Source organism: Carassius carassius, chromosome 35 (genome assembly GCF_963082965.1).
Source record: "Carassius carassius chromosome 35, fCarCar2.1, whole genome shotgun sequence".
NCBI lineage: Eukaryota > Metazoa > Chordata > Actinopteri > Cypriniformes > Cyprinidae > Carassius > Carassius carassius.
Genome location: NC_081789.1, coordinates 21,179,808 through 21,198,024, shown reverse-complemented (window position 1 = coordinate 21,198,024; position 18,217 = coordinate 21,179,808). Strand labels below are relative to the sequence as shown.

Below are 18,217 nucleotides of genomic sequence, written 5' to 3'. Positions count from 1 at the left end.
GCACGCAGAGGCCTTATCTCAGCAGTGACTGTCACACACAGAGATATATATATATATATATATATGACACATACATGTTTGTGTTCATCTGTGTGGCACAGTGCTCTCTATAGTGACCAAATAAGGCTATTTCCTTTTTTATCACCATCTATGGGGAAAAACAGGAAGTGCATGTTATGAATATCTGTGACCAGAATTTTATATTTAATTTTTCATATTAAATGAAATAAAAAATTTGGAAAATTTTTTTTAAAGATTATTCTTTTTATTTAAGTAAGTGGTTGCGAACAATTTATTTTAGCTACATTAACATTCAACATATATAACACATATATATATATATATGTGTGTGTGTGTGTATATAACACATATATATATATATATGTGTGTGTGTGTGTGTGTGTGTTGAACATTAATCAACTAAATTTGTTTATTATACTTTATTTCAGCTATTTCCCCCATCTCTGCTTTCAGTAAATAACTTAAAATGATAATAATAATAGTTTTACTTTTAGTTTCCAACAAAAAAATAAATGGTACACTATGATAGGCCTATATATTAAAATCCCGGTATAAACATTTGATTCTTTAAAGCACATTAGAACACCATGCATGGAATATTATTATAGTTATCATAAAATACCATGCTATTATCTGATACCATCACTGGACTTATATATTTGCTAGGAAAGTTATATATAATTTGGTAATATTCTCCTTATATACTGTAAACGGCTGGTCACTGTCGTGTAGTTTAGATGTTTTTAAAGCAGCACATAACCCACAGGTTTCAGCAGAACCACTCCTGTGATGATATGGACACAGCTCTGCAGTTATGTAATCTAGTCTGTGAGAGACAAGAGTTTATTTTAGTTCGGGATGTGTGGAGTGCAGGGTTTGGTCCTGTCAGCGCAGAGAGAGTGCTAAGAACCCTTTAGCAATCATCTGACCCTGCTGAAATATTCAGGCTCCTGCCTTTGTGTCTTTTTTCCATCTACACACACACACACAGAGAACCTTCCGTAGGTCTTCCTGTACTAATGCATTTCTAGTATTTGTAAATGAATAAATAAAAAAATATTGGTAAACAAAAAAAAAAAAAGATATTATATTGTGTATTTATGTATACATAATAAATATACATAGTACACTTACATATATTATGTAAACAAAAAATGTTTATTATGGATGCGATTAATTGTGAATAATCATTTGACAGCTCTTATATATATATATATATATATATATATTCAAATGCAAAATAATTGTAATAATTAATTTAATCAGAATTTTTATCTGGATTTTTTTATATATATTATAATATATACTAATGTTATTATAATATATTATTTAAAAGCAGGAGATAATTAAACATGAAATTTTTGCTTTATATATCAGTATGTTATTATAAAATTGTATATTTTAATTTATATTATATACTTTATATTAATGTTTTTATATACTGTATGTATTATGTTTTTTTTTTGTTTGTCATGATCTTGTAAAAATGTAATTTAATTATTTTTTTATAAATAATATTTATTAATTGCAGTCATTTGTGTATGAGTGCGTATATATATATATATATATATATATATATATATATATATATATGTATGTGTGTGTGTGTGTGTGTGTTATAATAATTTTGCATGTGAATTTTTTTATTTTTTTATATTAAATTAAAATTTTAAACACATTTTAATTAAGGGACTACCTTACAGACATCATTTTGAATTAAAAGCTGATTAAAAAGTCAATTATGGTTGTCAAAATCACTTCACTATGTGGCATTTTTAGCTTTCTAACATTTCCCCAAACATCTGGATAATGTTAGAGGAATGTGTCATTGTGCCAGTGCATTACTCACCCTCATCCAGGCCTTATCTGGGAATATTGTCCGTCACTGGATCTGTGGTTGCAGAGAGCATTTACAGAAAACTGCCATGTTTGCACATCATTTCCTGTCAAAAGATATAGCATGGGCATATCCTTATTAGGGAAGAGTCTACAAACTGGCCGTGAACGTGTCTTTTCTGTGGCAATCTTTCTAAAACATTCTCACTGAGAGAAACAACGAAAAAGCATCTCTGATGTATTTACTCACTCTCAAGTCCTGTAAGACTTTCAATCAGGACCCTAAATGTGGTCTATATGACCACTGATTTTCTCTGCCATTCATAGGCCACCACCTTCTTTTTTCTAAGAGACTGACTGAAAAAGTAAATCTGGCTTGACTTCAAAAGTACAAGGTGACCTGCAGTAGAAAGCGGCCCACTCTTAGATATCCAGTGACTTGGCATGACTCAGTCTCACATGAAAGCTTATTAAATCAGGCAAATGGAATAGGAAGGCTTTTCCAGCTCTGACACCAGAAGAGCAGGTCAGTACTTGTGAGCAGCCTTGCTGTCTCCTGACTACACAAGCAGCCTGTCGCAGCTGATACAGAACCTCATAAGTTACTGATCTGGAACGCTCTACATACTGTAAGCAGCAGCTCACAATGGATTCTAATGTTAGAGTGTTGCTAAGCTACATGGTTTGAGTTCTGAACTGAAGAACTGTCTCCCTTTTAGTTTATGAGTGTTGACATCTTTTGAATTGGCTTCACACCACGTGAAGCAGAGGAGTTTACTAAAATGCAATTTCATGAAATTCAGAACAGGTGAATAAAAATGGATTTTCCCAAAGTCCACAAAAGTTCATTTATTAAATATGATGAAACATATTCAAACTCGTCTAAACTACAGTTCAAACATTGGCCATCAGTGTACTTAATTTAATTCAGCAAGAACGTTTAATTAATCATAAGTGATAGCAAAGAAGACATTTAGGCTTATGTTACAAAGATTTCTACTTCAAATAAATTGGTTTGAGCTTTTTATTCAAAGAATCATAAAAATAAACAAATGTGGAAACCATGATAGATTTAAGCTGCACAATTGATAATAATAAAAAGTGTTTCCTAAACAGCATATTAGAATGATTTCCGAAGGATCATGTGAGACTGAAGACTCTCGTAATAGCTGCTGAAAATGCAGCTTTGCATCACAGAAGTAAATTACATAAAAAAATTCATAATATATTTAAAATACCAATGTATAATAATATAAAAGTATATATATAAAACAATGTATTTAATTGTAATAACATTTCACAATATTTTTGATCAAATAAATGCAACTTTCAAATAAAACTTTGTCATGCCAAAATTTTACGTTTTTCTTTATAATCTTTGCTTTTCTAGTTAAAATTACAATGATTTGAATTTCAATTGGCTTCTTTACAGTCAAATATGAATTGCAATTCAGTTCCATTCTAAATTGTGCACAACTATGATTAATAGTTTGTGTTTCTGTCAACAACGTGGATGTATTTTCCACTGAGCATCTTGCAAAGCATTCTGGGATTGCTACCTAGGATTTGGCAAAAACAAAGTATTCTGTTTTGCAGCATAATGTTCCCACCTAACTTTAAGAACAGTTTTAAAATGTTGTATTGGTAGACAGCACACTAAGTTTAAGGACACACAACACTTAAAAACTAAGACTTTTACATGACTGTTCAAACAAAGAAAGTTTCATTTGTGGTTCCTGGCTGCATTTTTGTCCTAAAAACCGACCCTGTCCTGTCTAGTGTTTTGTGGACCCTGGGCCTTTGAAGATGTCCAGAAGCACATTGGATTTGGAAGGGATTAGCAGATCACTTATCACCAAAGACACTTTTTGATCCCAAATGAGCGTCTTTAGAAGTGCCCCTGACAAGGAACGACAGCAGAGAGTTTGGAAAATGAGAGGTGATTACTCAAAGCCCATCTAATTCTGCTTACACTCTTACAATCTCTTGGCGTGGAGCCTGGCAGTGTGACTTTACCCATTATTAATGTGGCAAGCTGCTGTCGAGAATTTAACTCAGCGCCAACTATGGCAAGAAATATAGACAACGCCACCCCGGAAATTGGCCTGGGACCTACTGGTATACAATGTACCAACAGCACACAGAGTTGGAGGGTTGCACAGATAAACGTTTATCCGCATCTAAAATCTCTCCTCAGCCCCACTGCAAATTAAACGGGTGTTAAATTACCCCTCCCGACAACAGATAGTTATGCTGCCACTGCCACCAGTAGCTCTTACCTGCTGGACATAAACACGGCGCACAAAGAATGACGTCATATCCGAGACCCCAAATGACATGCTACCTGGATGTCAATCACATCCCCTTTTATACAGGTGGAATGTACCACTTTCCCAAAAAAATGGTTGATCACATCACTACATTAAGTGATTAATGTGGTGCCTTGAGTGCACAGACAGAGAATGATTTGTTTATGATGGTACTGGAAGCAGGGGGTGATCATGCATTCATTAGCTAAAGAGATTGTCACCGAGATTGTTTTTCCTCCTTGAACGGAATACCCTTCATGACCCAGATATTGGATTTCACCAGGGTATTATTTTTGAGACTTCCAGATTTGCTGTGTTACAGGGCAAGATACAGATTTGTGCATTGATTCTAAGCTATGTCAGTTTATAATACTGTCAGAGTAAAGCAGACAAACTTACGAAGCAGATAAATAATGCAGGAACATGTTCAAAGCTTAATGAAGTTTCATTACTTACAAGTGTAAGTGCCAGCAACAGTGAGCCATTAATAAAACACACACACACACACACACACACACACACACACACACACACACATATATATTATTGTTTTAAAAAATATACAAAATAGTTTTTTTGTATTATATATATATATATATATATATATATATATATATATATATATATATATACTGTATATATATATATGTGTATGTATGTATATATATACTATTTTGTAAGCTGCAATATACAGTATTACATATATTAAAATATATTTTAAGTATATTTTAAAATGTACTTTATTCCTGTGTTGCAAAGCTGAATTTTCAGCATCATTACTGCAGTCTTCAGTGTCATCTGATCCTTCAGAAATCATTCTAATATGTTGATTTGGTGCATTATTTCTTATTATCATAAATGTTGAAACCAGCTGTGCTGTCTAATATTTTTGTGGAAACTGAATGAAATTATTAATTTCTTTATAATTGTAGTAATAGTATTTTCTAGCAGCACTAATAAGAAAAATAAATCAGATTTCACCTTGCATTAAACTGGAATGTTCTCCCATGGTGCTGCATTCATTTCAGTTTGGCAATGTATTTGGAAAGGTTAAATCCTATTTTATGGTTCCCTGATTATTGTTTGTATTCTCCTTAATGAGATTTTTTGACGAGGTCAGAGACCACAAGAAATTAGAGGTTTCTTTCATATTAACAAAGTTCAGTTGCACACTAGATGGTGAATTTTCTTTCTAACTCACACAGAGAGACTTAATATATGTGAAAGGACTTGAAATATTAATGAGAAGGCGGAGTTAACTGCTGTTTGGCCACTCACCAGCAATTCCAAAGCTCCCTGTTACACATGCTGTTTTGAAGGCATGAATTCACACACATACACACACACGCTGGCGTACACACAGCTGCACTTGACAATCTGCTGCAGGCTTCACAGCCAGCCGTCCGGCCACTGATTCAGAGCTGTAAAACAGAAACAAGAGTCTTTGAGAGATAGGAGCTAGAAAAAGAAGCTGAAAAACTCTGAAGGAAGCAACTTTGTTTAAAGAGCATGGAATAATCCTTGAAGAGCATCTGTCACTGGCTCAATGATTGGGTGATACGGATCCAAGGCCTGGAAGTAACTGAACAGATCCAACTTCTTCCAGCACTGTCTATAGGTACGGAATGACCTTTTGCACTGTCCACAGCCTCTCCGAACTCCCTCACCACCCATGAAACGCTTTAGCAGCCTGAGAGGGACCAAAAAACGCAAGGACCAAGAGGGGCGGACAGGGAGACGACAGTCAGAGCCCCACGGCCTCCTGGGAACCAGTAAGGCTTAATCTGCAGCATTGTTTTTTATTTTATTTATTTATTTATTTTTGCAACATGCAGTTTTTTTTTTACATGACTTTGTTATATACAGTTCTACACGGAGGCCTAGGGAGGCCCGTGCCTCTGTAGACATGTCCCTGGCCACCCCTGTGGCCACCCCCGTGCTGAAAAAATATTATATTTTTATATAGTTATATTTAAGTTATATGATTTTACACGCGAGCGCAAAAAGCGGAACTAATGTGACGCAACGCTCTACACGGGTAAATTAGTGCAGCGCACCCAAACACTTAGGAACTTAATCATATTCCAGGCGGCAAGGAAGTCGACCGGAAGTTGAAGTCGGCCGTGTGCCGCCATCTTGTAGCAGAACTTCATTTGTGTTAGCATCCCATTGACTCCCATTCATTTTGGCGTCACTTTGACAGCGAATAACTTTACATCTGAGGCGTTTAAAGACTCCGTTTGTCCATTATTTATTTCTAAAGATACACGACAACGTATAAAGGGCTCAATTACCTTCTATGTTCCATTATGGCCCCGTAGAAACAGTTTTTGTAAAAATAGGCTAACGATTGCGTCATAACCACTCTACTCTCTGTCGCATTACCGTACAGACAGGAGGAGAAGCTCGCAGGCAATTAACTTAATATGGCGTACTGGCGTTACATTTTAAAATACTATACAAAATAATTAATCAGAATACTTACTCCTGCTCACTCACGCCAAAGTACTCCCCGCTCAAGCTCGCTGTCTCTGCAAGATTAACGATGGCAGTTTGCACGCACAGCCACTTAGAAGATTTACATCTGTCAGTCAGGTTGCTGACGCCATCAAGCTTAGTTTGAGTCTGCGCGTCAGAAAGGGAAGTGCTAAAAATCGCTAAAAATGGGCTTCACTTGTCTCAATTGAGTTCCAATGGGGTCGCTGTGTCCATTTCTTTTACTGTCTATGTCATATTCTAACGCATTCTCATCCCAAGGCGTCATATACTGACCCTCTTGACATTTCGTCAACATCCTACGCATATGGCACCCTCTAGCGTCAATATGAGACACAGATTATGGGTTAAGGTTAGGGTTAGGGTTAGGGTTAGGGTTAGACCGCTAGGAGGCGCCTTTTGGCCCATTTTTATCTGCTTCTAATATTGACGCTAGAGGGTGCCATGTGCGTAGGATGTTGACGAAATGTCAAAAGGGTCAGTATATGACGCCTTGGGATGAGAACGGTCTGCATATTCAGGGATGCAAACATCGGCACCTCCCGTTTTTTTCACATCAGTTTGGGTGACTTGGGTCTGATCAGTGCTCGAATTGAGTCAAGTCTTATGGGGGGGTCCCCAAGTTTTTTTGGGCGGGGGGTTGGTTAGTCTCGCAATATACACTTTATACAAAATATACAATATATTTGATCATAATATGCATAAATATATACTATTTATTAAAAACGCTTGAATTCACATACATACATATATATATATATATATATATATATATCTTCTTTTAAATTACTTACTTGAGTAATATGGATTTAGAGGGTGACAAAGCAGCAGACTCAAAAGGGCAGCTATGGCAAATATACCAGGGCACTACATATAAGGCACTTGAACACCCGTAAAAGCAAGTGACTTCAAAATACATTGAAATGTCTCAAAAACAGTAGAAAATAATCAGATGGCTTCCAGTCTCACTGGATGGTATCACTGTCAGATTCAACAGTGGCACAGGGATAATTATTTCATAATGTCTCCGAAAGCAGTGAAAAGAGAGCAGTCAGTCATTTTATTTTTCAGGATTTTTTGATGAATAGAAAGTTCAAAAGAACAGCATTTATTTGAAACAGAATCTTCTGTTACATTATACATGTCTTTACTGTCACTTTTGATCAATTAAATGCAACCGTACTGAATAAAAGTATTAATTTCTTTCCCAACATTTTTTTATAAATTCTAACCACAAGCTTTTGAATGGTAGTGTATAATGCTACAAAAGTTTATATTTCAGATAAACTTTCTATTCATCAAACTAATTTTTTTTTAAAATACTGTAAATAACGGTTTTCAACATTGATATTAATCATAAATGTTTGTTGAGCATCAAATCATCATATTAGAAGGATTTCTGAAGGATCATGTGATGAACACTTGGAGTAACGATGGTGAAAATTCAGCTTTGATCACAGAAATAAATTATATTTTATTGTATTATTATTTTACATTGTAATAATATTTCATAATATTACTGTTTTTACTGTATTTTGGATCAAATCAATGCAGGCTTAGTGAACAGAAGAGACTCTTGAACTTTTGAATAGTGTACATCCAACAGAATGATTCTAGCTTTATTTACCAATGTAGTATTTACCCTAAAAACAACTGGATGATTGATGTGACAATGTTTGTTCCAAAAGGCTTGATTAAATGCATGAAACTTGTTTATTATAAATTGTGGCAAAACATGCTGTCAGCCTGTGTGTTGGTTGGGATTTTTCAACTATTTCAGCACATACGATTTTTAAATAGTTACGTCCAGTAGGTGGCGATAAAGCACTGTCATAAGTGAGTGAGTCAGCAGACTATTCAACCATTTCAGTGAAAAAGGCTGCTTTATTCATAAACAAACAATACTATGGCAATCAAAATAAATCATTGCTATTTCAAGAGTGAATCCCGCATAAATGCGTATGTAATTCCCAAAACTTTGCCGTGTTTATACAGCCTTTGGTCCTAGCAGCATGAAAAACAAGTCATATACAAATAAATACAAATTCTGAATGGATATTAGAAAGCATAGAAAGCGCACAACTAGCGCTCCCTTTATAATTACTAAAAATCTGTTATCCATCTTCATCGAGATCTCTAGCACTCCTGTAGAACCAGGACTGTTAATTATGAAAAAAAAATAGTAATGTAAGCCTAAATGTTTCCAATATGCTAGGAATATAAAAGCCCCGACATGGAGTGGATAATTGTTAGATATAAAGTAGAAAGATATATAGCGAGAGACAATTACCCCTCAAAAAAGTCAGTAAGAAGCTTTCTCTTCCCGACTGCGAGTGGAGGTTTATTTTTCTCCATATTTTAAAAGCTAAAATTAGCTTCACCGGAGCGGCGCCAAACAAACAGTCCTGTCGACGATGTCATGCGCGCGCACAGCGCTCTTTAGGCGGGACGTTTACATTTTAAAGAGACATGACAACTAGCCTATACACACACTTAAAATAAATTATTGTAAATAATCAATTCACGATATTTACTGTATCCTTTGCATGCATTTATTTTGATTTGTCATTATTATTTTTACTAAAATAAAAATATCCGAGGGACCCCCAAAATTCTATTTTTTACTTCTTATGGGGGGTCCCTAATGGGTCATTCTTCATTTGTGGTGGCAAGTGGTGTCCCTCTACTTTAAAACAGTTTAAATAAACTTTAAATACCATTAAAAAAATTTGTTGTTGCATTTTTGTATTCTGTAGGATAAAAACAATTTTTGCACTATTAATAATTACATTTTTGTATTAAAATACATATTTTATTGAGTTTGAAAGATTACTTTTGTAACAAAATATGCATGTTCCCGCCATACCTCAGAGAGGTTTCATAGAATGTAATGGCAACAATATAACATTTTTAACACAAATAAAGTGGTTATATTGTGAATATAGATTTAATTCAACATGTACAATTCTATTAAATTGTTTTTAAAAATACATATTTTGTAATATTTAAGAATAAAGTAGTGTCCCCCAAACTCATGTCTGTGGTGTTACATCAATGGACATCGTCCCTTTAAGAAAAGGGGGAAATCTATTTGGCCTACTTCCTGTGTGTAAAGGCCATTGCAGGTGCTGGTTGATCTGAGGGGTGCATGGTGAGTACATTCTTTCTTATTAATTTTCTTAAAGTTAGCTAAATTCCTGACAATTTCATGTGTCGCACTTTATTAGTGTCTGTGGTGTTATGTTGATAACTTGCAGATTTTACCAATTTTAATCAAAATTTTGATAATTGCATGTTTATTCATATCTCCAAAATATGCCCTGATCTTTCAATCATCATGATGGCAGCCTCCATTTTAGAAAAGTCTGGATTTAGGCTAATTTGTCTGTGGTGTTACTGTCTGTGGTGTTATCCTATCCTGGTAACACCACAGACACCACAGACTCTATAGTAACTCTGTAGTAACCCCACAGACAATATACAACCAGCAATGTTGTATTTTTAATAAAACACATAGAACAGCCATAATCACATAATTGTATCTCTCTTGTCAGGTATGTGGATACATGATTTATTCACTGAAGATGTTCTGCATTTTTTGTGTTTTGTGTTAAATGAGTTTGTGGATACATGATTTATTCACTGAAGATGTTCAGATTTTTTTTATGATTTTATTTATTTTTTTTAATGTTTTGTGTCAAGTCTGTGGACAGTTTTTTGTATTCTCTATTGAAACATATCACGCATTGTGATTGCAGCACAACCCATTGTGCAGACAATTTTTTGATAGAGTGAGAAACACTCACTGTGAGAAACAGTGTTTATGTAGTGTTTTAATAATTTTTTTATTCAGTTTTTCTCTAAATGTTCTTTTATCAGAGAAGATAGTTCTTGTAATCTTACTCATGATGAATTTCAGTATTTTGCTCAATAAACTTTAAATTTATTAAACCTTTTATGCAATATTATGTCTGTGGTGTTATATTATGTCTGTGGTGTTACTTCAAAAAGTATCTGAAATTTCTTTCCTTCAGAGCCATTTGATCATATAATTTAATGTTTTTAGACTGTAAAGTGGTTTTAATATTTTAGAATAAAGACTATAAAAGTAACACAGACCATTTTTCCTGCCTTTTTTTATGTATATACACATTTAAAAAAAACTAAACAATTCTTCTTTGGCAAAAATAGGGGCCAAGATGAACAATTAAACATTTCTTTTGAAAAATTAAATTTAAATGATCAATGCAACCGAGTCCTTACAGTAAGTTATGTATTTATTAATTATTACCTAAAGTTGCATATCCCTGCTCATTTTAGAACAAACCAAAATTTTACTTCAAATATTGGTAACACCATAGACATAAGTGGTTGTTTCACCAGTGTTTGATTCAAATTATTTAAAAATCTAAATTTTATTAAGCTTCAATTTTAATGGATATATAATATTAAACTAATTTTAAATGCATAGCAATACATTTTATTAAAAGAAAACAAACAAGCATTTTTAAAATTTCTGCCTCTCATTTGCCACCCCAATTGAAGAATGACCCTAATACCTTATGGGGGGTCCCGGATCCCCCCAGCCCCCCCTCAATTCGAGCACTGGGTCTGATTATAATTTCTCAAAGTCATCTGAAGCAATTCCATAGCTTAATGTTGTGGACAGAAGACTATTTACATCATTAAATTAAAGTTTACGGAAACCTTGTTTTCCCTCCTCTGCGGCTGTCAATCATTCAGTATTCAAATAGCGCGCACCTCGTCCATTTACAGCAGGATGCATGGTAAAACTCTCTCCAATATTATATAGGCTACTCGCATTATAATACTTGATCTGTAGATAAAAAGCCTGTGGATTTGCATAAAACGACTTTATTTTTGTGTATTTGTATTTTATGTTTGTTGCTGTTTTTAAAAGACTCGCTTGTGCCTGTTAGTTCACGCACATGTTTTAAAAGCCGTAAACTTTTAAAATCACTTTGTGAGCTCGGTTTTGAAGTGTTTCATATTATCATGGTTTTGCGCACTGAAAGATTATTAAAAGCTTATTATATTTTTAGCCTGCACAATACATTTAAAATAAGCATAATTTAATTGTATATAATTTCCGTGTAGTGTAGTGTAAGCATTATAAATATATACACTTCTGAATTCTTGACATTCATATATAAATATTAAATTGTGAAATGTATGATTGCCTGATTGAATTTTATAAGAGTACTAATAGTAATTTGTTTTTATTAACATGTTTAGATTGTGTAAAATTACTGTGTAGATTTTTTCAAGAATTACTTTTTGTATTTATTTGCATTACATTTAAATAAAATGTTGCCATTTTTAATGTTCCCCTCTGGTTAAACACTGGCCCCTCCTTGGCCTCCCTAGTAAAATTTGTCTAGAGGCGCCACTGGTTATAATGTATGTTAAAATATCAACCAAGCAGTTTCTTAAGTAAAACTTGTTAAAGTAATTTTTTTTTAATTAATTTTAGTTTTTAAATTTAGGTAACAACCCTGATATTACCCATAAAATCATCTTCAAACATGAATGAGAAAAGTTTATTTGTTTGCATACAGTAAAATGGTTTTATTTTGTTATCTAATATTTAAGAGTATAAGGCCACTGAATTTCAGGAACTTTCAGTCTTACACTTTACACTCAAACATAAGTAGACGGATGCATTCAGATCTCAGACCTTGAAGAATCTCATTTTTTTCTTGTGTGTTGTTGGATTCTCACAATAAGAGCGTGAGCAGTAGAACCCGTTACCTGTACATTTTTTACAAGCTCTAAAAGTAAAAAATGTGCCTCCTGCCAATTAAACATCCTGCAAGATGATTCCAAGAACCCTGAAAACTAGACTTCATTGTCTCAAGATATGTATTATGTAATAATTCCAAATAGGTGATTTTGGTCACAATGTGCCAAGTTCTAAAAATTCAGCTGGTCTGCAATGTGGATTGACAAAAAGCTGTTAAGATTTGTATGACTTTTTCTAAACGGGATGTTTTGTTTTCTCTGGGTATAATGATTGTGAAGGGCTAATCCTGTGATGGGAGTTGTTATTTATAGTCTACTGAGAGTGAGTTTCAGTGGGACTCATTAAAATATAAAAATGACATTGGAATACTGGGAGGAAATAACAAAGTTATGTAATGTTATAATTGTGTTATGTTCATATTTTGTCTCCTATGGAAGCCAATTTCTGCCTCAGAGAAAAGGGTAATTGTGAGACAAAGTTTAAAATAATAATCAGTCAAATATAAATTGACACATGAGATATTGTGAGGTTGACATATAAGGCTTCTAGTGTTTCCATCACTTTAATTGTGTTTTATAGCTTTCTGTATTTTATGTGAGCATGCATTATCTTTTAAACCATCTGTGCTTTAGTGAAACAATAATTAAGAGATGTCAAAATGACTGATTGTTTGGCCACCCAGATTTAATTATACCTATTAATAGAGATTTCATAAAATTTTGTCATTAACCCAACCCATTAGAAAGAAAGTGCTTATAAATTCTTATATCACATTATGAATAATATTATACAAATATATCTACCATTGTATAAATCGAGTCTTGCTTCTGTAAAAGCAGTTGTGTGCTGAAAATGAGAGCAGCAAGCGTTAAAGTGTTGTGAATGTCACATACACTGCATTGGAAAATGCAGTCCTATTGGTCGGTTGAATGGATTTTGACAGGCATCACTATGACATGGAGATGGTGCCTGCTGGGAGAAGAGCCTGGACTTTGAGACACATGGATGCATGTCACCAGGCAGAGACACAATCCAAAGCAACGGTTATTGTAGCTTGTTTTCTCATCGGCCATATTTAAACTGAGTATGCACTTTAATTCACAAGACATATTGCCTATGTTCATAAAGAACTATACACTCATGTAGCATACTGTGAATACGTTGTAGTATACAGTTATAATAGTAGTATATGTGCATTTAATTAATTAATAAAATCTCGATTCATTACGTAAAATTGTATATTTAAAATATCTTTAGATTAATAAATGGTAAAAAAAAAAATGTGTGAAATGCATTCTACAACATCGTACATCCAACATCCACTGCCATGCAAACTGCATATTGCATATTCTAGCCAGATGCCTAGAAAAAAAAGCTTGATGGCCTGCTTATACACATTACAAAAACAGGCTATATTTATATTCCATAAATTATATGGAATACCATTATATACCATAAAGCTGTCCCAGCTTTTAATCATATGCAATTCAGCATATATAGCTTTAGGGGGCGTTGCTCAGCTTACTGTGTCTTTATAGATCCAGAAATGCCCTTGGAATTTTAAGATCCACATCTCTGTCTGTATTATGTCTTTAAGAAAGCTTTGCTATCCTTTCTTCAGAGGATTGTAAGCTATTTTCACCTTTAGAGAATATGCTTTTTCTATCTTCTCATAGACAGCCCTACCCACATGTGAAATAAACACATGTAAATGCATAGCACGACGTCCTTATGCAAGATTTTATCTAGTTTTATGCCATTAAAAGCACATCAGTTCCAAATGGCACATAATGCATGTGCGTTTAATCAGCTGACATATGTAAAATACTTTGGCTGCTCATCACTCAGTCAGAGCAAAAGAGAGACAGACAGACGGAAAGGCAAATGAAGAGGTCAGTGTTGGTTGATTTGACTCTGCTGAGGCCTTTTGTGAAGTTAGTTGTGTTGTTACTTTTCTAAAGCTTAGTATATAACAAAATATGAGCATATAGTTGCATAACGCTGAAAATTTAATCATGGAGGGTTTATCTTTGGATTATTGGTTTGCCTGTCATGGCTCATTGAATAGTAAGTGTTCTGCCTGTGAGCGGGGTTAATAGCATGTGGCTTTGGGTTAACTTATCTTACACTGGCTCAAGGGTCATCTGTCGCTGAAGATGAAGTTTGTTAACCTCTGTCTGCAAGGTAAACATCAAAAGACGTCATGATGACAGTAGAGGAAGCTGTATTTACAGAGTGAAGTTCACTGCTCAGAGTCAAAACAACATCAAAATGAACAATATCTAATACACACTCTTGGTCTATTTAATTATCAATGAATTATTAATAATTATTATTTAATTATTACAAAGAAATGCAGACCATTTTATAATGGGAGGAATGTTATGTTTCAGTCTTTTTTAAATGGGTTTTCACAACATGAACTGTATGGAATTGTTCCTTTTTATTCAGACTTTAATGTGTAAACTCAAAGCAGTATTTATTAAATAAAGCATAAATGTGTTTTATAGGATGATAAATGGTTGGGATTCCACTAGCTAAGCTAAAAGCCAGCACACATTTCTCAAAATGAATTTCTTCCTCAATTTAGCCATAGCCTCAGAGGCTTTAAATGGGATTTGAAATCCTGGCAATTTATGAAAAGCGTACGTCAGCATAATGATACAATGGAGACACCGCGTCTAGAATGAGCAATCACCTTTGAGGAACATCACCTTTTACCTGCTTAAATGTGTTTGAATTGAACAAAACAAGGCTTTGGATGTCTTACATTACACAATATCAAAGATACATGGAGCCTTTGGACTAGACTGCAGCCTGGTTTTGATTTGATTATGTTCTGTAATTATATTAAAATGATTTGATAGTAATATGGTTTCATAAATATGCCACTTGTATTGCTCATTGAGGACAGTTTAATTTGATAAGCACTGCAAGTATGGCCTGTGGGTGTGTTCTGTTCAGCTCTGAATTACGTATGTCTGGGATGTGTCATTTATATCCAGGACTGCTGCAATGATCATGTGACTCCGTGGTCCTGATGGTAGATGATCCCTGGGAAATTGTGTGAAAGATGAGAATATAAACTCCCTGTGGAATGATTCGGTGGGGTGAGGGGCTATTGCCATCCTGATGACATCATCACAGAGAGCCGCTTTTTCAGCTCCCTCTAAGTTCCCCCTTCCCTGCTGTCTATTTTCTTTTATGTGCAGTGTTTACTGGGCCGATGGCTGACTGCTGTAAAAGAAGCTCTTTTAGCAGCCATTGTCATGCAGTCTCGGCTGAGGGAAGATGGCTAGGTGCAGTGAGCTGAGGTAGTGAGAATGCCTACCTGTAATGGATAACTTGGTCGCTCTTTCACACTTGATAAATGCTTATGATTATTGTCAAATATGCTCATCAGCCAACTTTGCCTGCCATCTTTGCACCCACAACATAGATAGATAAGCAGATAGATAGATAGATAGATAGATAGATAGATAGATAGATAGATAGATAGATAGATAGATAGATAGATAGATAGACAGACAGATAGATAGATAGATGACAGACGGACGGACGGATGGATGGATGGACACACAGACAGACAGGTGAATGAATGGATGGATGGAAGGACATAAATAGACAGAGGGAAAGAGAGAGAGAGACAGAGAGAGAGAGATGGATGGATGTAATCTTGGCTGTTCTCTTGGAAATATATTCTTACCTCATTGGCTTGCTGATGGTATCTTGGACTCTGCAGGCAGTGCTACATTTCACTCTCCTCTTATCGACTCATCAAAGCAGAAACTCAATAAGTTTCCTCCACACACCACTCTGGGAGAGCAAGCTGCTTCCTTAAGGCTTTGCAACCGAATCTAGCCAGGGTAGAGGACGGCACTCAGAAGTGGGTCACGTTCAAACAACAGGGAGCTAAAGCGATCACAAAAATACAATTAGAGGGCCCACAATAAGATTGATTTTCTCATTTAACGGGCAACTAATGTGCAGCACGAATCCAAAACGGACAGGCCAATTACTAAGGCGATTGCCATGATAAACACTTAGGGGAAATTCGACAAATGTGGCACGTTTGGGCCTTTGCCCATGTATTGGAAGAATCGTGTAGCCTCAGTAACCGAATAAACACATCCAGAGTGGTGTTGTTTATGCTGGTCTTTTACTGTGATCTGACTGCAGTATGGAGGGCAGAGCCTGGAGGAATCACAGCATGAAATCTGCAGCCTGCAACAGTAGATGAAGTGTAAAATGAGGTGATAAAACGCTGCTCTCCACACTGCCTGCGGTTCAGACCTTATGGTCCCTTCTATTTCTGTAGGCATGGATCAGAATTACGACAGGTACAGCCTAACCTTTAAGTGACAGGTGGATCTAAATCATCCTTCGTGGGCAGAGAATGGAATACAGTGAGACACTGTAGCACAGTACACAGTCATAAAGTCTTAAAGGCACAGTGTATCAGTTCTGTAATAGTAACTACATCTGAATTCCAGATAGATCGATAGAAAGAAAAACAATATCTGATGTGTCTTATCTTCTGTCTGTTTGTATAGCCTCTGGTATCTCCTCATCACCCACCACTCCAACACAACTGACCAAGCAGACTTCGGCGTTTCTTCTCGAAGCCAGTCGGAATGACACCGTGCACCGTTCCTCCTCCTCCCCCCTCGACACAGGACAGCACCACAGCCCGCCTGCTGCAAAACCACCGCCCTCTCCCTGCTCAGCACCTATATCTACCTCACATATGGTGAGTGATATGCCGCAGGACATTGATACATCAGAGTCATTTTTGGCAACATTCATTTTCAAGCGATGATCCAATAGATGTTTTAATTACCAAATACAAGCAGAAAAATTTTATAAAATTATATAAAATTCCAATACGGATTATGTAAAGCTCGTGATCCTTGAAAATATGTTTTGGGAACTTAAAGAATACATGCAGATTTTGCAAATGAAAAAAAAAAAAAAAAAAAGGATGCTTGTAATGGCATTAGATATTGTATTTCTTGCATAAAACAAATTGTCAAAAACTTTGACCGAAAATTCTAAATAATTTACTTATTTATACTGAAATGCTTAAAATACAAATATATATATATATATATATATATATATATATATATATATATATATATATATATATATAATGTAATAATTGATTAAGATTAACATGTTTAATGACACAATTTAAATTTTATAAGAAATATAATGTAATTATATATATATATATATATCACATGAATATGAGTCCTTAATGTCTTTACACATACTTATTCTTAAAAAACTGTCAAAAACATTGGCCAAAAAAATATTTACAGTATATGTACTTATTAATATTGAATTATATATTTAACTATTGAATATATATTCAACATTTCTAAATCTACAGGACTCCTTCAGGCACACAATACTGTCACAACTCACCAGTTTCTGTCAGTGGATCTAATCTGATTTTTACGACTCAACCCACTGACCGTTCATCACGTTCACAAGCCAAAATCAATACAGCAGTCACCATCTGCAATGCTGTTGTCCTTGCCTCCCGCCTGGTAATTTAAGCAGAGGTCCAAGGATGCACTCAGCAGATGTGTAATCAACTTCATGTGGATTTCCTTTACTCCTTCTCTCACACGTCGAGTCTCATTCACCTATGGCACATACAGTGTCTGTTCATAAAATTTTAATACAAATATAATAATTGATCAATAAGGTCCTATAATCAGCCATATTTAAATACTCACTTTGCTGTAGTGTTTCAGCAGTATAGATAAAAATACAAAAGTAG

At 34.8% G+C, this 18,217-nt stretch overlaps 1 protein-coding gene across 9 annotated transcripts in view; it reads left to right on the top strand.

Annotated features, from left to right (window-relative positions):
* The window catches only part of LOC132116215 (5'-AMP-activated protein kinase subunit gamma-2-like), a 76,063-nt gene that overhangs the window by 20,716 nt on the left and 37,130 nt on the right, over positions 1 to 18,217 (top strand). For 5 of the 9 annotated variants that reach the window (XR_009425606.1, XM_059524915.1, XM_059524916.1 and 2 more), the window contains one exon: positions 16,980 to 17,176. Coding sequence is in view for 8 of the 9 variants with exons in the window: in XM_059524915.1 (XP_059380898.1) it covers positions 16,980 to 17,176 (197 nt within the window). In the remaining variant the exon portion in view is untranslated. Of the gene's footprint in view, positions 1 to 5,511; positions 5,939 to 16,074; positions 16,833 to 16,979; positions 17,177 to 18,217 lie in introns of those variants that run through there. The other 4 variants (XM_059524920.1, XM_059524918.1, XM_059524921.1 and 1 more) reach the window with 4 other exon arrangements.